This window comes from Stegastes partitus, unplaced genomic scaffold, assembly GCF_000690725.1.
Source record: "Stegastes partitus isolate 25-593 unplaced genomic scaffold, Stegastes_partitus-1.0.2 Scaffold2368, whole genome shotgun sequence".
Classification (NCBI taxonomy): Eukaryota; Metazoa; Chordata; class Actinopteri; family Pomacentridae; genus Stegastes; species Stegastes partitus.
Window position 1 is genome coordinate 40,493 of NW_007580099.1, and position 18,350 is coordinate 58,842.

The 18,350-nt window shown below is 42.9% G+C and overlaps 3 protein-coding genes across 4 annotated transcripts; 2 read left to right on the plus strand and 1 right to left on the minus strand.

The window, feature by feature from the left end:
- The first annotated feature begins 2,709 nt into the window (after positions 1 to 2,709).
- On the plus strand, positions 2,710 to 7,702 carry ap5b1 (adaptor related protein complex 5 subunit beta 1). 2 transcript variants are annotated; one of them, XM_008304968.1, is made up of 3 exons: positions 2,710 to 2,967; positions 4,732 to 5,526; positions 5,616 to 7,702. In XM_008304968.1, the coding sequence occupies exons 1-3, from the start codon at positions 2,827 to 2,829 to the stop codon at positions 7,518 to 7,520; spliced, it is 2,841 nt and encodes a 946-aa protein (XP_008303190.1). In that variant the 5' UTR covers positions 2,710 to 2,826; the 3' UTR covers positions 7,521 to 7,702. The 2 variants fall into 2 exon arrangements, with proteins under 2 accessions (XP_008303190.1, XP_008303191.1); XM_008304969.1 differs by lacking the exon at positions 2,710 to 2,967 and adding an exon at positions 3,029 to 3,081.
- Positions 7,703 to 7,873: 171 nt separating this feature from the next.
- cunh1orf50 (chromosome unknown C1orf50 homolog) lies at positions 7,874 to 11,251 on the minus strand. The gene is made up of 5 exons (XM_008304970.1): positions 11,106 to 11,251; positions 9,551 to 9,666; positions 9,363 to 9,449; positions 9,137 to 9,268; positions 7,874 to 8,467 (listed from the first exon to the last, which is right to left on the minus strand). The coding sequence occupies exons 1-5, from the start codon at positions 11,161 to 11,163 to the stop codon at positions 8,282 to 8,284; spliced, it is 579 nt and encodes a 192-aa protein (XP_008303192.1). The 5' UTR covers positions 11,164 to 11,251; the 3' UTR covers positions 7,874 to 8,281.
- A 1,848-nt stretch (positions 11,252 to 13,099) lies between these two features.
- LOC103374820 (prolyl 3-hydroxylase 1-like) lies at positions 13,100 to 17,709 on the plus strand. The gene is made up of 5 exons (XM_008304971.1): positions 13,100 to 13,736; positions 15,412 to 15,564; positions 15,873 to 16,062; positions 16,162 to 16,293; positions 17,549 to 17,709. Exons 1-5 carry the CDS (start codon positions 13,278 to 13,280, stop codon positions 17,707 to 17,709), a joined length of 1,095 nt encoding a protein of 364 aa, XP_008303193.1. The 5' UTR covers positions 13,100 to 13,277.
- The last annotated feature ends 641 nt before the right edge of the window (positions 17,710 to 18,350 follow it).

Sequence of the window (18,350 nt, forward strand, 5' to 3'; positions counted from 1 at the left end):
TATTTTCTCTTTAGTGGTGCGACAAAAGAAAATACACAAACACTTTACTGCAATCAAACAGGAACAACACAGCCAAAGTCATGCCTTGTTCTTGTAGCTGCAGCATCATGGGCCACAGAGAATTCATTAATTGAGAAAAATCTCAAACGCTAATTTATTGTGCCAGTGGTTCACCATCCATCCTCATCCATGAACCAGGCCTTTTCTGGTTCATGGAAACTATCCCAACAGGAGTCGCAGGAACCAACACAGACAGCTCATGAGTCCATCACAGGACAGCTCTCCAGTTCACCTGCATGACTTCAGATAAGAGTAAAAACACAAAGTCCACACAGAAACGTCTGCAGATACGAGTTAAAGAAGAACCCAAGACTGAAACTCTTACAAATCAGTGAAGGACAAAATGAAAAATCCCCCAAATCTTCAAGCAAAACCACGAAACTCTCATAAGATCAGAATGCTGAGGGAAAAATGGCAGAAAGAGCAGTAAATTACACTCAAATATGAAGGATTAAAGGCCTCATTAAATGTATTACAATGAAGTCAGTGTGAAACTGTCAATACTTTAAGTTTAAATTCAGTGTAACAGTAAGAGCCTGATACAATCATTTTAAAAAATGAAGCCAGTTACTGTGTATGTCCCTCAGTCTGCAAACAACTAATGCTTTACACTAATTACTCTCTGATTTTGTGGGACTCTAACAAATGGTTGTATATCACCCTGAAGGCAAGAAATAACACATTAAGTAAAGAAATTAAAGATGTAAATAGTCAGACCTGGAGGAAAAGACAAAACTGAAAATGTTGCAACCAGGCAGCAAAAACACTGTCGGCTTGATGCATCTCAGCAGAGTGACAAAGTGAGCCAAGCAGCTGTTAATGAGCCAGCACCTCCGACGCATCAATAAAATCCAATCAGTCAATACAAGAGCTGCTGAACTAATGCAAGGCTTCATCTGGTGCCACCTCGAGGCAAAAAGACGCTACTACAAGCAAACATGGAAAGGTTGGGACAGTGAGGATATCAGACAGACCAGTGGAAAACAAAACTTAGGTTCTTATATCTGATAGTAGATCATCTGCATTTTATACTGCCGGTGTAGTAGAAGTCTTTCCTACATCCTAAAAGGCACCCAGAGCAGTTTCAAGGCGTTGTTGTTGTTGTTGTTGTTGTTTTTGCTCCGGTCACATTTTTAATTCACTGTGGGCTCATTTTTCACTGCAATGTAAATTCCTGCACCTCCATGAAAACAAACCAAAGATGGCTAGAAGTAGAGAGAAGTATTGTGCAGTATTTAAAAAAAAGAAGAAGAAGAAGAATAAGAATTGAATTTGTACAATTTATTTTACAGAAATTGAAAAAAAAATGTAATCTGGAATTAAATTGACATTATTTTTCAGGTGCCTGCAGGTGTTACCCATACTGGAAGAAAACAAAGGCAGCTCTACATCCAATAAATGTGTCACTAATTCCATTTTTACCAACTTTGAAGCATGTTGCATCTACTTTTATTTTGCTCTCAACCTCTTTCACTTGCATGCCTAACTTTCCTTCCAAACCTGCCGGCTGTTTTGCGAGTTAACATGCTGTCACAGAGACTTCTGGTTGCTTTGACACCACAAACAAGCCACAGTCGCTATGAACAAGTAAACAAACTCATTTCTGCAGCACTTGAAGGCACCAAGACACAAGTGTCACTTTTGAACTCAGTGCAGCAGCAGCATGTTGCATTTTGCATCACAGGCCCAGTGTGAAGGCTGTAGTGCCATCTAGTGGTGGGTTTGCAAACTGCATCCAACCAGGCTTGTAGTCAGACAGGTGAGCTGTTTACCAGCTGCAGGTAAATGATGTTACATCTCGGGTTGAGTCCTTCAGTTTGACCATTAAGAAATCAGATAAACTTGGCTGTTTGTTGCTGCACAATGTCAGACACAATGTCACATACAAAATAATTTCCAAAAACAAGTGTCATTTTTTTATTTTCCTATGCATCACGAATTAACTTTTTCCAGCTATAATCAGTTTCTGTTCAGTTCTTCAGAATGTTCCCTGAAAACAACTTTTGTAAAAACTACAAAAAACATCAACATAATTTTGTCCAAAACATTTTAGTTTACATTGTGGAAGATTAAGTGGTCCAGATTATCTGCTGAACAGCTTAATTTTACCCCATTGAGTCAGAAAATTGGTGAGTTAAGGACTCCAACTACAGTCCAGATAAATCAAAAGCGGGAGCGCTGATAAAAATGAACCAAAAACCCAAACAGGTACCTTGCTGCACAAGGAACTAGTGATGTACTGATATAATATGTTTCACATGTAGAGGATATTGCACATCCACATTCCATATATCAGAAAGCTAATATAAGCGTCACTATGAGAAGTCTGCTTGGAGGCATCACAAGGAGCATAAAGTCACAAAATTAAGAAGGTGAAGAGAAAGGGACTAATTAAGAGAACGCAGTTTTTGGTTTTATGTTTAATTTAATTTAATTTAATTTAATTTAATTTAATTTAATTTAGTTTAATTTAATTTAATTTAATTTAATTTAATTTATTTTTTTTGCTGTTTGCCAACTGCCAATCAAATTAAAAGACGACGAAAATGCGGAAGTCGCCTCCGGAGCAGCAGGGGGCGCTGATGTAATGACGTTACTGTCTATTCACGTGACACAACACGGAAGTCGTTGATGCACCCTCTCAGTGGAGGTTGGATGTCGGCGAGCGCAGCCTCGTTTCATTTTAAAATAAAAGTTTACCGGGGGCGACAAACTTTTTAAAGTGTTCTTGAGATGATACGTTTACACTGGTAGGGTTAAGGACCGATGATGGCGGCGAACTGGGCCGAGAGGATCTCCGCTTTCTCCCGCAGTCCGTCTCGCTTCCTGTCCGGGACCACCGCGGAGGCTTTCCTGGCGGAGCTGCTCCGGGAGCTGCGGGACGACAGAGCCAGTTACAGCGTCAAGGTGAACAAGAATAACTAGAGAGGAGAAGTTAAGGCCTTATAAATGTAGTTCAGCTTCAACATTGTGGTTGTTGTCCGGAACCGCTTCTCACCGCAGCCCTTAAACTGAGCTCAGGTCAGCAGTTCTCTGACACGTTACTTTGCTGCTTCATCAATCCGGTAAAGTTACGGTATTCTGATGTATAAAGCATAATAATGCAATAACAAACAGAAGATTAAATCTAAACCAGCAGCAGCTTATCAAACAATCTAAACAACTCATAATCAAGTGTATTTGTACATTTGTTTCCTACTTATGCTTTTATTTTTAAGGACATACTTTTCAACCTATGTTTTAATCTATATATTTTTGTACTATTTATGTTTCTAAGGCTTGCAGCTGGAACATATCCCCTCTGGGATCAATGAAGTATTTCTCATTCTGGTATTTATAATAAATCAGTGACAGTGAAAGATGAAGAGAAGTAGTGGTAGTTAGATCCTAATCAAACCTGTTGATCCTGAGCTCCATCACAGCTGTCAGGATGTTTGGATTTACTGTTGGTAAAGTTGTTGTGAGATTATCTTCCCACGTGGGCTGACATTTCACTGATTAGAGAAACTATACTGTGAGGTATTTAGAAAGTTTGATAACTTGCTGTTAGTTTTAATGTCGTCTTTTGTTTGTTACTGGATTATTATGTATCGTACATCACGTGGTTGTGTGTACATTGTTATATAAGTCAGACCATTTACCGTTTGCAGTGTCTCTCACTGTCATTTTGGGCGGCTGTGGCTCAGGTGGAAGAGCGGGTCGGTCAATGATCCAGAGGTTGGCGGTTCGATTCCGCCTTGTAACCTGTGTCATGCTCGTTGTGTCCTTGGGCTGGTGTGAACGCATATGAATGGATTGTTTTGAGGTGGTGGTCGGAGGGGCCGTAAGTGCAGAATGGCAGCCACGCCTCTGTCAGTCTGTGGCTCCAATCATAGCTAACACCACCAGAATGAATGTGTGTGAATGAATAACTGACAGTGTAAAGCGTCTTTGAGTGTCTAGAAAAATACAAAAATCTGATTGATTATTAATTATTATTATTGTAGTGGGGCTGCAAGGTGGCTCGATGGTTAGCATCGTTGCCTCGCAGAAGGTTGCCGGTTCGCGTCCCGGTGAGGACACCCGGGATCTTTCTGCGTGGAGTCTCCATGTTCTCCCCGTGCAGCGTGGGTTCTCTCCGGGTTCTCCGGCTTCCTCCCACACAGTCCAAAAACATGTTGAGGTTAATTGGTGATTGTAAATTGTCCGTAGGTGTGAATGTGAGTGTGCTTGGTTGTCTGTCTCTAAGTGTAGCCCTGTGATAGACTGGTTACCTGTCCAGGTGAACCTGCCTTCACCCTGAGTCAGCTGGGATAGACTCCAGCCCCCCATGACCCTACTGAGGATTAATCGGTGTATAGATGATGGATGGATGGATTATTGTAGTTGGTATGAGAATGAAACTGTGAGAAACAACAACAAAACCTTCTGAATGACACAATGTTGTCACTTTAACAGATTCATGAAGCAGCTATTTCCTATATCGCATGTCTGAAGAGAACAGAGTAACATGTATCTGAGCATCCTGGTACATTTGCTGTGCAAGAGGCTGTTGTGTAATTACTGCTTTTATTTTTACATCATCAGTGTGTGCGCAGTTACTTGTATCAACTACTGTATTGTCTTTGGTGTTTTCGTTTTCCAGTCGTGCGTATAATCTAATCTCAGTTGTTCTTCTCGTCTGCCTCCCAGGTCCTCTTGTTGTCTCCGCTATGTGAACACCCGGCTCTGCTGTGTCCTTCAGACTCCGTGGGGGAGGAGACGGCCCTGGAGCTCATGTCAGTGTTCGTCCAGTGTCCTCCCAAGTTCGTCGCGTTTCGTTGCCACCTCCTCCTGGCCCTCACCTCCGTCCTCATCTGTACTTCCTGTGTAAGCGGTCGCTCCCGTGGGAGCCAAGACTTTCTGGATTTGCTCCTTGAGATAGTCCAAGACACCAGCGACCTCCACAGTGATGGTACCCTGCGTTCTGTCTGCGCCACAGCTTGCGACTGCCTGCGGGAGCTGGAGGCCTGCTGTCCCGGCCTTCTCTCCCAGCGCCTCGAGCTCTTGGCTGGCCGCCGGCAGCTGGAATCATCCAGGCTTCACCAACCCTTTGCAGCACTTCATACGCTGGCGTTAAGAAACGCAGTGTATCAGCTCACACAGGAAAAGGGAGCAGGCGCCGAGCATCTCAAAGCTCTCCTGGGAGGGATTACATCAGTTGCGTGGGAAGCAGACCAAGACTCAGGCCTGATGAATAACAAGGACTCAGCTATACTGGCTTCTCTCATCCTGGGTCCCATGGGTGTGGTGCCGACTCTACAGACCGGACCTGATTGCAAGGAGTTGCGATCGGTCCTCTCGTCCCTGCTGGAGGAGTCCTACCTTCTCACCCCTCTGTGTCAAGCTGCACTGTTACATAGACTGACAGAGGTGGTTGCCATGGTGCCTGGTATCCCTCCGGCCATATTCAGAGCTCAACTGCTGCGATTGCTGGGCACCAGCGAGGTTTGTGTGAATTAAGTTCAAAATTAAAAGTCAGTTGTTGATGTTATCAGATTTTCTAATTCACACTAAATCAACTTTCCTCCCTTCAGGCTTGCCTCCTTCACTCCACTCTGCTGATGAAGTGCGCCTTCACAGACAGCCTGTTTAGCGCCGAAGACGAAGCTTTTATGCTCAAGCGGCTGGTGGTTCTCTCCCAGCACCCGCGTCTGAGTACGCACGAGAAGCTTTTCTACTTGGACTGTATCCTGCACTTTCCGGAGAACCGGCCTATCAGCTCAGGCGACGAGACCCTGCCGGTGCTGCTGACTCCTCGTCTGGCTTCGGCCCTGGCGCCCACCGTGTTCAACGACAGCGCCACCTTGCTGTCCCGATTCAACTTGCTGTGTCTGGTCCACCTGGAGGAGGGGGAGGAGGCGGAGGAGGGCCAGGGCCTGGAATACCTCCACGACCACCTCACCGCTCTGCTGCACATTGTGGAGAACGGAGGCAGCAGGGAGATCGTTGTCACCTTCTTCAGAGCTGCCTTCCTCTTCCTTTTTTACTTCAACCACGTGGAGCGCTATTCGACCAGCCTGACCGAGCAGCTGTGTAAGCTCTACCTCCACCACACCAACCTGGCCCCCCACCTCATCAACCTGGCCGACCAGACCCAAGACAGACTACCTGAGTCTGACTGGGCTGTGGGGCTTCTGACAGCTGTACAGAGGGTCATCACCTCGATCACCCAACTCAACCCAAAAGACCTGAAGTGGCACCTTAAGATGCTGGTCCGAGTCGCAGAGGAAGGAGAAATCCCCCAGACCAGCACCCTCAGCTTCCTGTCCAGAGTCATCACGCCGTCGTTCTCCTCGCTGTGTGAGAGCGGCGACTGGCGTCAGGGAAACGGCTTGCTGGCGGTTTGTCGTCGCCTGCTCCTCCACCCCAGCTTGGATTCACTGCTCATCCCACTGGCCGACATCCTGCAGCACCTCGCCAGGTGCTACAGAGACACAGACATCCAGGACCACGCCCGTCTCTATTACACCCTCCTCACCACGCTGTCCAGGGAGAAGCTGGCCGGAGTGATGAAGCAGGGTGCAACCAACGGGGAGCGGCAGGTCAAGAAGCGATCGCTGTCCTCCCTCATGTCTGAGGGCGAAGGACTGACGAGCCTGCTAACCATTCACCAGACTGAGAGAGCGATATTCAGGCTGACGGAAGCCCAATCTGAGCCACGACAAGAATCAAAAGAAGGCGACTTCGACGAGAATAAGGTGGAAAAATGCCCAGATGAGGCAAATGCAGCACTGGAAGCCTACAGAGCTCAGTTCAATGACCCGAGCTTCGCCTCAGAGCTCACCTTAAAGTACCAGCTGGCTCACATCGACAGTCACGACTCCCGCTTTGACCAGCTCTTCAGCATCCGCCTCCACTTCAGCCTCACCGACGATCACTACGAAAAGCTGCAAGACATTAGTGTCCCATGTCTCTTCAGAGAGAAGCCATCACCCACAGTGAAGCTGAGACTGAAGCCCAGGCGGCCGTATCCCACCACCCTCCACGCCAGCGCCATCGTCACCACCCAGGACGGGCTGTCCTGGCACACCGCTGTGCCCGACGTCCACGTAGCGTTCGAGCAGACCTTCATGCTGCTGCCTTCACCTCCAAGCTGGGGAGAAGGCGGCAGGCTGAGCGTGTTTGAAGGATTGTGGGAGGATATCTGCTCTGAGAATGGGGAAAGCGCCATCAGTCTGTTCTGCTGCCAGCTGAAGGAGGCGGCTCTGAATGCGCTGGTGGAGACGCACTTCCTCCCCTACCTGGTATCAGACCCGTCCAACAAAGAAGAGTTTAAATTGCTTCTTTTCCTCCCACCACAGTGCCACATTCTGCTGAAGATCAGCTCCAAGGAGGACGCCGTGCACTTCAGCATCGCCACAGATAACTGGCTGCTGCTTCCTCACATAGGTTCCTACCTACTGACAATCACAGCTTCAGAGGAAGACCCTCCCAGCTGACCACGAAGCAGCTCGCTGGCTCGTTTTTAAACTACCAAAAAAAAAAAAAAAGCTGACTTTTAACGTCCACATTTTGTCCATGTGAAATTAAATTACGAAGGACAGTTGATTTAAAATAAAATAATTGCACTTTATTACTGGAATTTTCTCTACCTGAAATTAAACAAATGTTTGAAATTAAATATTTTGTAAGTTATTTATTGAAAACAGTCCAAACAGCTGAATTTGTGTTGCTTAGAATCTATAAATAAAACACAAAATACATCATTTATTCGAGGTAAACAGGAAGAAGTTGTAACATACAAAATCACAGTTAGAGGATATATTTAATATATACCCTCTGGAGTTTTTTAATTCACGTACTGCCAAGGAGCAATGTTTTTACAAGTGGCTGCCTGCTGTCTAATGCAGCTCTCTGCTGGGCAACAACCGGTTGTCATAATATAGCAAACAATAGAGCATTTTATATATTTAGAACTCTTCACAATAAATTAGTGAGTAGCACTAAATGTAAGCATTTAGTTGTGTTTGTTTTAATTAAGACTCCATGACTAAATCCCATCTTTGAGCTGATTATTGATCAGCCACATCCAACACTGTTCTCATAAGAATTAAAAAAAAAAAAAAAACATTCCACCAGCTGATCATGCATTTAGGCCACCATAAGAAAGTCACTGTTTGCATCGTTGATATCAGCCGCTTCAATACACGTTTGGATTTCTGATTCCCACTGAGCCGTTAAGTCCAACTTCTGCAGTCCTTCAGTCAGTGAGGCCTTTGAAGTTGGGTCCTGTGTACGCCGGTAAGGCCGTCTGCTGGCTGATAAGTTTGTCCATGATGGCTATCTCTGCATCCCGCCTCTCCACCTGGTCTACGGGGGTCCAGGACATGTCGTGTTGAAGTTTGAAGGCACCGACAAATGGGTGAGGGCAGCCTGGGCCCCATTCCTGCAGAGGAGGGAAGAAAAGATTAATGTGAGTTTAAGCACATAAAGAGGGAAACCGTGTTAGTTTTCCTTGAAGATGCCACGTGCTATGGACAATAAACTTTTATTTATTTTTTGTTTTTTTATTTTACAGCTGCAATAATTACATGCTGCTTTGATTAATTATTGTTGGAAGTTAAATGACAACTCTTTGGGTTTTGAACAAACACAAGCAGTACTGTAGGAAACTGGAATTTGTCACCTTTTTTTTTTTTTTTTTAAATAATCAAAAAATTATTTTCATGACATTTTTTTTTTTTTTTTTTTAAATGGACTTGTGTTCGTATTTGGTTAAAACTCTAAAACAAACGAACAAAAAACCTCATAGTACTGTGTTACAAGTGATTAATTCCTTGACATTTACTCTTCAAAAATCTGAATCCTTCATATTCAGAAACAGGTTTATATTTCCAAAAACATGCAGCTACTCTAACCAGCCAAATCCAGCCTAAACCGCCACCTGGACTTTGAACATCAACAACAGGTCTGCGGCGTGACGTCCAGCACTGACAGGTCAGTACAGGACTCTCTCTGAGGGTATGTTGGGTAACAGGTATGCTGCATTTTGTAACTCCTTCCCAGAGTAACGCAACAGTAAGGGAGGCTTGTATCTTATCAGTGTGATACCAACCTTAGGAGAGATGATGGAGAAGTATTTCTGTCCGGACGGCCGCTCGTAGAGGTAATACATGGTGCCTGGCTTTTTCACAATGTTACAGGCAGCATGGTGGAGGTCCGCATCTCTTTTTGCGTCTTCTAAAACCTACAAAGAGAGAAACAACCACAGTTTAAGAACAGGATAGAAAAAACACATTTTGTCAGACTTCTGCGCTGCCATTTTTGTTGATGCTCTTCACCTTTCGGGCCTGTTCTTGTAGGTACTTGATCTGATCCGCGATGACCGTCAGTCTGTTGCACGCGTTGGCTTTTACGAAATCATCTCCCTGCAAAACACAAGACAAACATTCCAGGACGATTCAATTTTACATGAAAATAACGTGACAGTAAATGACAATTTAAAAAAAAAAAACAACTTTGTGCACACCTTCTGTACTTGAGCTGCCAGGGCCACCAGGTCCATGGGGTCTCCCACTCTGTTGGTCTGGTAAGAGCTGACCAGTTCCAGGCCACTGGGAGTGCTGCTGCTCTCAACCAGCGTCACTGGAGAAAACACATGCAGGTAGAGTTACATCACAGGTATGTGGCTGAAAGCACGCTACTGCTCTGACGGCTCCGACTACAGCCGTCACTACTGAGTCCACTGTTATTGTATAACAACAGGACTAAGACTTTATCATTGATTGGACCCCTATTAACTCTAATTGTACATGATAGTTAATCATTTCCTCAGGCACATTGAAACCAACCAGCACTCTTGAGCTTACATTAGGAATGTATTAATCGTTAAGTTTTGTTTTTCCTCCAGTGAGTGTTTTCCACTTTCCTGTTTATCTATGATAATCAAGTCCAGTCTCAGGTTTTGCAAAAGCAACCTGAACATGTTAGCGGGGATTTAGGGAAGCTCGATAGGCACATGTCACTATTTTCTAACACTATTTTACACATGGAACAATCACTTATTAATCATCTGGGTTCTTGGCAACTGTTTCTGCGTCAGATCTTTTACCATTAAAAAAAAGTGTCATACAAACGTTATCAGCCTTTTCAACACAAACTAGACTTTTTTAGTTTTTGTCAGGCCTCTTGATAATATATGAATGTTTAAAAAAATCTAAATGAGTAACGCAGCTCAGAACATTGTGTTCATTTTTTACTCACAACTATGAAGGTGTGTTTGGCTCTACAAACCTGTAGCCTGTAATAACCACAGTATGAACTGAGCACTTTGCCATTTGTTATCATCCATTTACTCTGATTTAAAGGTCATTTGCTTTTGGTTTTTTTTCTTTTTCTTTACTAAATTTACAGAGTTTGTTAATATGCAGACTCCACATGAACCCAGCAACATGTGAGAAACACTGTAAAGTTGGTGGTAAAAGGAAACGTAAAAATCAGTTGTATGGAAATATTTCAGCTAAATTATGATGTTATTTCAAAGCAGGTTTTCTCTCAGCAGTGTGTGCAGGTGTTGTGTTGTTAAATCACCAACACAGCTAGAGTTGGTCTAGTATTCTGGTTTAAACTCAGTTGCTTTTTTTTTGTTTGTTTGTTTGTTTTCCCAATGGTTGAAAAACAGATCATGCGAGTTTTGGTTTGGTTCCTTTCCCATTATCGTGCAGCTCCAGTTGCAGCACTACAGCACTTCTGGGGCAAAAGGAGGCTTTCTGTTTCGTATAGCAAGTATTATCATCTTTAAGCCCATAACTCCGCTTATTAAACAGTAAACTAACGCCATGCTTGAGATATAACATGACTTCTTCAGCTTAGCCAGTGACTTACACCACATGCAGTGCAGCCATCTGCTAAATGCTAACTCACACATTAGCTGTCAGCGTGATTAAATGACCACTAATGTAACACCGAGATGTCCGGGGCTAATTTCAGACAAGCGTCAACAGGAATGGAGAGTTTTGTTACATAAGTTTAGCTTCTGCTGGTCTGACATGAGTTTTACGGTACATTACTTGTTTATTTCTTACCTGTGGTGGTTTTGTCGGGCTGGTTCGGTAAACTGACGGTCCGGTCCATGTTCTCCATCTTCTGTTTCTCCTACAAACTCCTCTCTCTACCAAATATATCCACTCCTCGGTCCACCTGCCGGTTTTGTAACCAACTATTATTCAACTAAAATTACCGAGGCTGCCGGGGTCCTCAATCTCCGCCCCGTTTTGCTCATGATAGTAGTCCAAAAATGTGCCTGCTTAAAATACACCAAAATAAAACCCCTTGTAATTTACATTTATTTATTAATTAGGATTGTTTGATTTTAGACAATCGTAAGTCACGTTTTTTATTAAAACGCGCTTAAATTGTGTATTTTATTTCGCTATCAACACTGTTTAAGGTTTCAGGCACAGCACGAACAGCCCAGCGTCGCCAGAAAACATTAAAGAGAAATGAATCAGGAGGAACTTCTGTATCTCCGTGTGACCAAGTTAGTTCAAGTCGTGAAACCCACTTCCAGGCGCTATTGCAGGGAACAAATAAATGTGAAGGTCACTTACTTTTCTTTGACTTTGTTTTAATAGCAGCAAGATCCAAACTGGATGCGGTCTGTGCGCAATTTACGCACGTGGCACAGCAGGTGACACTTCGTTGATTATTTACACCTTCTGACGTGTCACTGTGATATTAAATTGCTTATTTATTCAAAAGTTGTTTTTTTTCTGAACAACTGCACAGATTCACAGTGAAATCATTTTGTTTATATGCACATCCCCCCCCTTTGAATCTATTAAGTGCATTATTGCACAGTTTTCTTTTCTGCTGCCTAAATGCAATAATATTTGCAGTGAGGGTATTACTTCTGATCCAATCATTGACGTAATAAAACATCTGTGAAAACATAATCATTCAACCCCAGCCATGTCAGTGTTTCCTGGACCATAAATCACATACAAATGATAATATCAATAATGTCAATAAAAAGTTCTCCCAATGTAGTGTATTTAGTTACAGCCCTGCACATTTGGACACTTTCATTATTGTTCTCTGTTAGTTCACACAGCTTCAGTTGAACTTTTTTTCCCTTCAAATTAATTTAACAAGGTGTTTCGGCCCAAACAGCTGAAATAAAACAAACAGGAGAACTGTCTGACCTGGAATCTGACTCTTTAGATAGGTGTCATTTAAACCAAACTCTGAAAAGCCGCCAATAAAGTGGAGGTGAGTGGAGCATTAAAAAAACATAACATTAAAAAAAAAACTCTGCTTTCCTGAAACAGTCTTTGTTACTCTGGACAATCAATAGAACACAATGTGCACAGTTTTAACTACTTTCCAGTGACGAAATAGTTAATATTTCTATTCTATACAGTGGAAATTGAACTTGAAGTTCCTTCAGAAAAAGCAAATGTCCATCAGAGTTATTGGGGTCCATTGGAGGTTTCTGTGGTTATCTTAAGCATACAGAAGAAGAATCTTAAAACAAACCTCACTGAATTGAATTGAATTTATCATACTGATGGTGATGCTGTAACAGATATGTGGCTGTTTTGTGTGGGATGTAAATCTTAATAAATTACATATTTTTGAGATCTGTTTGCTTTTGTCATTTGTAGATGAGTGGTTCAAGTCGAGTGGAACATCTCTATCTAACTTACAGTTCACTTTGTTTGGGCTCCACACAAATTTATACCAAGAAAAGATTCTTGTTCACACTGTGCAAAACGTGTCCTCACATGCTCTCTGACTGCTTTTACAGATTCTGAGCACTTTAAGGACTCCTGTTGTTCTAAAAAGAAGTGTGATTGTATTGAGGTCTATGAGAAAATGTGTCTACTTGATCTGCTTCCTCAGCAAACCAGGCTGACAAAGGCCTGAATTATTTGACTTGTGCTCATTTGTTTGTAAAGTTGTGATTTATTTTATTGGTTCCATTTGTTTGGATGTGTTAATTTCTGTATTTTATTTCAAAATTGCTATCTTTATTTTCAAAATAAAGTTGGATTAATTGTTTGGGAGTGATAGGCTGAAAGGTGAAGGCTGCTCCATGCGTCTGGGGGTGGTACCGGGGGGCTCTTCTGCTCAAACCCCACCTCCAGACAAGTTCCTGCCGGAGACAGCAGCAGTGACAACTCCTCTCTCTGCCGGCTCCTCGGCCTCAGCTCCTGGATTCTGTCCCTCTGCAGGGCCCGGACATTTTCACCGCCATGGAGCTCCTTTACGCGCTGGTATTTCTCGGCGTTGTTGCGCCTTTTCGCGCGTCCGACTCCAATCTGAGCAACTCGGTTTTGGAGCCTTGTGATTTCCTCTTCGACACGGCGGTGGAAGCCTACTACAAGGGGGACTGGCTGTCGGTTATCCTGAACATGGAGAAGGCTCTCAGGAACAAAGCTACGGTCCGCAACGTGAAGGCTCAGTGCCGGATCAGCTGCGCCAATCAGAGCGCTTTCGGCGAGCCTCTGGCCGGCCTTGGAGTTCCCATCCCCGGGGCCGGATCTGTGGAGGACCTGGGCTTCTTCCAGAAAATCCTGAAGCGGGCGGATTGTGTGAACTCCTGCGAAACTGAGAAACTCGGTTCAGCAACTTTGCATCAAGTTGGTGAAGAAGTGGAGCTGGAGTTTAAGAAGAGGACTCCCTATAATTACTTACAAGTGGCCTATTTTAAGGTAGATAACACATCTCCATGTGTGAACGTGGAGGCTGCAGCCACTGCTGCATCACACCCTGTACAGTCTACTGTAGCTGCATGCTAAACAGGCCCAGGGAAAACTTTTTCTTCTTAGAAATCTAATTAAAGCTGCAGCTGATGTGGAGCCGACTACTGTAAATGCCCCAACCCCCCAAAACCAAGACAGCCGTGCCACGTCTTAAGGTGGAGTCAGCTTCTGAGCAGGATTCAGCGGTTTAAAGGCCCAGAGTGCTGCTATCAGTTGCTGCTGTTGTGAAGCACTTTTTAGGCATAAATCTAATTGAACGTGATTCTTTGTTTTCAGCTAAACAGTTCCAGCTGTCTTGGATTGTTATAGAGCTGCTGTACAGTGTGAATCAGTGGATGTGGAAGGTATAAGACATTGTGTCAAAGACATTCTGCAAATATAGGAGGAAGATATCCAGACTTAAAGACACTACAAAGATAATCCTGCATATGTGGCTTTGTGGTTGTTTCTTAGTTGTGTGAACTCTTTATGGCCCTTTTCTGTTTTTGAACTGAGCTCTATGACTTTCAGATGAGAAATAAGCCGTTTGCAGACATCGGCTACCCAGCATTACTGGCTTCATCATTCTGTTAAAGGGATGTGAGTCTGTCGTGTAGAGGAAGGTCATTTTTATGTTAATATTCCTTTACAGCTTCATTCAGACGTCCTCACCACAGTGATGGACGGAGCCCCGGATTAGACAGAGCATCATATAATACATAATGAAATATAAACTAACTGCAGCTAATCTCACAGTCCAACTAACTAATAACCAAGTTTATTTAGGATTTCTGTTGTCACTGAAACTTCTCTTCAACACCTGTAATGAAGCTCAGGACTCACCTGAGGACGCTGCTATGCAACACATGCTTTAACTGCAGCTGGTAAACTGTGAATCACTTGTCTGAGCTACTGAACAGTACACAATGTCATTTGCAGTTTGATTGATCCCGTCTCCATGTTGAAGATAGTTTATAAGTAAATGATGAATTACTGCTGCTGTTCTATACACTTTACTGTGCTCCACTCTCTCTCTTTGGATCCTGCTGCTGTCTGATGCTGCAGCTGTTTAATAAACTCAAAGGAAAACCTCTTTCACACAGCTGGAAGCAACAAACTAGACTTTAGCTCTTGTTAACATTTTGTCTAAACTTGGATTAAATCATTATTAGTGAGCCTCGTTAATTTGACCTGTTCCAGTCTTTGTCTTGATCACAGTAAAATTGTATTTTTCTGAATATCTGGGTTCACAAAAGATGTAAAATTGTAGAGCAGAGTAAATGTGGGAGATGTTTTGTGTTTTTTGGTGCTTTTGGACCAATGTTGGTGCTGAGATGTGCCAAAAGCTTCACCCAAAGGGCTTCACACAACTCTAAGTAACAGTTTGTATGTTGTGTTTGTCATAGACTGGTTTTAAAGTATAGACTGTCTATATAATACAGTCTATAATGTGTGGCTGTCAATTAAAGTGACTGCATGCAGTTTAGACCTGTGCTGTGATACAGAATTTTCACTTGGTCTGATTGCCAAATTCATGGAAAGGTGAATTTTTTTTTTAAGCGCCTTCACTCGTTGATTTTGGAGCTTCTTTTTTCCAGGCCAGTTAAACTGGACAAGATGAACTGAACAGCTCTGTGGTTTTCAGATCAATAAGCTGGACAAGGCAGTGGCGGCTGCCAACACGTTCTTCCTGGCCAACCCGGATCACATGGAGATGAGACAGAACCTGGAGTACTACAGGATGATGGCAGGAGTACAGGAAGAGGACTTCAAAGATTTGGAGGCCAGACCCAACATGGTGAGAGCAAACTCCTCCTCTGATATGTGTGATTCCTTTTAGCTCTCTTTGCCTCTTGGCTAGACTCTAGAGGTGCCTGATTATCTGTAGTTTTTATTCATTTTGCTCACATTTCAATGGCTTGGTTCAGTTTATTTCAGAAATCTTTTGATATTTTGCTACATGATGGATTCTCTGCAGAACCATGAAGAGGAATCAGAACTCCTCTGTTTCCCTGATTCACTTCATACAAATTTAACTTTAAATTTTGACAGAAGATTTTTATATCATATTGCACCAGCAGTGATGCTTTCTCTGTCTCTCATCAGGCTGAGTTTCTTGCGGGGAAGAGCTACTACAGCGACGACTCCTTCGGCCTGGCGGCTCAGCACTTCGAGGCGGCCGTGGAGGAGTATTTCACAGCCAACAAGGAGTGCAGAGCTCTGTGTGAGGGATCCTACAACTACGACGGATACAACTACATGGAGTACAGCGCAGACCTGTTCCAGAGTGTGACTGGTGAGGCAGCTCGTCCTCGGTTTGCTGGGAACCCTGTATGAAATGCTTTGTGCTACTACGATAACGATTTGTGTGAATGTGATTGTGTGTGTGCATCAGACCACTACATGCAGGTGCTGAACTGTAAGCAGCACTGCTCCGTGGAGTTGGCCTCCACCGCCGGCAGAGACAAGCCCTTTGAGGATTTCTTGCCCTCGCACTTCAACTACCTGCAGTTCTCCTACTACAACAGTGAGTCTCAGCCTTTTCTGCAGAATGTGGGCCTTTATTCACTCCCCTTAAAAACAATCAACATACAGTGAGCTTCAGCTATGATCAGATATATTTTTTAACACACAGAGCCTCTTATGAAGCCATCAAGCCTTCATCAGTGTGACGTCTGTACAGAACAGACGACTCTGAAATGGTTAAAACCTTCTCAGATGTATAGCTAACAACCAATCAGCATTGAGCATTGGAAGAAGGAATAAGATGGAGAGTAGTTCACCATGAAAACATCTATCACACATGGTTACCAATGGATTTTTTTGGGTTTTTTTGCATTTCAAAATGTGATTAGACAATAAGATAATAAACAAGTTTTCTTCCAGTCAAGAGATAAAATGTAAAATCTTGTATGTGCAGTGATATCTTTTTTCTTCATTATCTCACAGACAGACAGCAGTTTTATATTAGATATCCATTTTACTATGCTATACAGTATATGAGATAAAGATTAAGTAATACATAGTATGTCAGCCAGAAAACTTTACTGTCATTGTACCCAACAGTACAACAAGATTTGCTGTGCAACACCCAAAAAAAAAGAAATACCACGACACATACGGGATCAAATGTAGTGTGCCAAAAGTACCACGATGTTCTACTACATCCAGCTGATTTTGCAGCATGGAAGCCAGCATCTGACCAATCTGACCCACAATCTTCTGCACATCATCTGTGCCCCTTGCATGCCGCGTGATACACAAGCTTAAGCTGCCGAGATCACATTCGACAGATCATTTTGCATCACAGACTGAGTTTACAGACCATCATTATGACAGAGATGTGTGCCTCAGTTCACTGCAGACTGCATGAAACAGTAAATACTACGTACAGGCGACTGCAGTAGGTACTAAAAGTAAAAAGAAAAAGTGTGCAAACTAGAGCGTCCTGTGCTTCATCCTGCAGGATTCAAAACACATCCCATAAATTAGCCTTAAACCTTCCTTTTAAGGTCAACTTTCAAAACAGACTCCTTTATATTGAGCTATAGTCTTCAGTTAGAGATAAAAAAAAATATTCCACTGATCTGTCTTCAGATTTAACAGAATCATAAACCGGTTATCACATGATGATGATGATGATGATGATGATGATGATGATGATGATGATGCTTCTTTAAAAAAACTGAAACACACCTTGGTTGGAAACGTAGATCTTCATGGACCAAAATGCAACAACAACACCTGATAATATGCATCGTACTCTGTCCCCCTCTCTGCAGGTGAGAAATACGAGCAGGCCATCGAGTGCGCTAAGACCTACCTGATGTTCCACCCCGAAGACGAGGTGATGAACCAGAACCTGAATTATTATTCTGCCGTGCTGGGCGAAGACAAGGCGGCCACCATATCAGCCAGACAGGTACAGTACCGTCACCTTTAATAGTGGCTTTCACACAAAGCATGTCACTGTGAGCGCAGTTATTTTTAGCAGAGAGTTATCTTAATCCATAACCATCAGCCGTAAATCAACCTGCGCAGGCAGAAAAATGGCCTCCATTAGCACTCAGATATGCTCAAGGGCACAAAAGACATTTAAAAGAATCTCTGATCTTAATCTAAAGCACATTTTCTGCTTTTTAAAGAAGTAGCTGGTAAAGTTTTTAGTTTAAATGTCCATATAATACACTATTATAGTGGGGCATTAGACCTATTGATCTAAGTTAATGACTCAGTGGTTATGTTCTGGTTGGAGCATATTTGTCTTTTACAACTAAACTCACTTTTTAGCCAATGCTTGTTTTATAAATGCTCTCCGGGTCGAGGGTTGGTTTCAGCTGCTAAAAACTTTATGTTCATTCATATATCTTTAAAAAACAAATCCAACTGACTGAATGATTATTATTGTTGTATATAAATATATGTTATATTGATTTAAAAAAAAAAAAAAAAGAGCTTTTACAAGATTGAATTTCCCTTCTGGGATAAATAAAGTATTTTTCATTTCATTTCATTTCATTTCATGAACCTATCAAATGACACATAATGGAAAAGGCGATCACATCATCCTTATCTTTTAAATCT

What these genes read in the sequence shown, in the direction of transcription:
- ap5b1 (XM_008304968.1), top strand. Translation starts at nt 2,827, where the DNA reads ATGATGGCGGCGAACTGGGCCGAGAGGATCTCCGCTTTCTCCCGCAGT. An exon ending in GAGCCAGTTACAGCGTCAAG is followed by an intron (nt 2,968 to 4,731) that starts GTGAACAAGAAT and finishes TCTGCCTCCCAG; the next exon opens with GTCCTCTTGTTGTCTCCGCT. An exon ending in GATTGCTGGGCACCAGCGAG is followed by an intron (nt 5,527 to 5,615) that starts GTTTGTGTGAAT and finishes TCCTCCCTTCAG; the next exon opens with GCTTGCCTCCTTCACTCCAC.
- cunh1orf50 (XM_008304970.1), bottom strand. Translation starts at nt 11,163, where the DNA reads ATGGAGAACATGGACCGGACCGTCAGTTTACCGAACCAGCCCGACAAA. An exon ending in GCCCGACAAAACCACCACAG is followed by an intron (nt 9,667 to 11,105) that starts GTAAGAAATAAA and finishes TGTTTTCTCCAG; the next exon opens with TGACGCTGGTTGAGAGCAGC. An exon ending in TCTCCATCATCTCTCCTAAG is followed by an intron (nt 8,468 to 9,136) that starts GTTGGTATCACA and finishes CCTCCTCTGCAG; the next exon opens with GAATGGGGCCCAGGCTGCCC.
- LOC103374820 (XM_008304971.1), top strand. Translation starts at nt 13,278, where the DNA reads ATGGAGCTCCTTTACGCGCTGGTATTTCTCGGCGTTGTTGCGCCTTTT. An exon ending in TACAAGTGGCCTATTTTAAG is followed by an intron (nt 13,737 to 15,411) that starts GTAGATAACACA and finishes TGTGGTTTTCAG; the next exon opens with ATCAATAAGCTGGACAAGGC. An exon ending in CCTGTTCCAGAGTGTGACTG is followed by an intron (nt 16,063 to 16,161) that starts GTGAGGCAGCTC and finishes TGTGTGCATCAG; the next exon opens with ACCACTACATGCAGGTGCTG.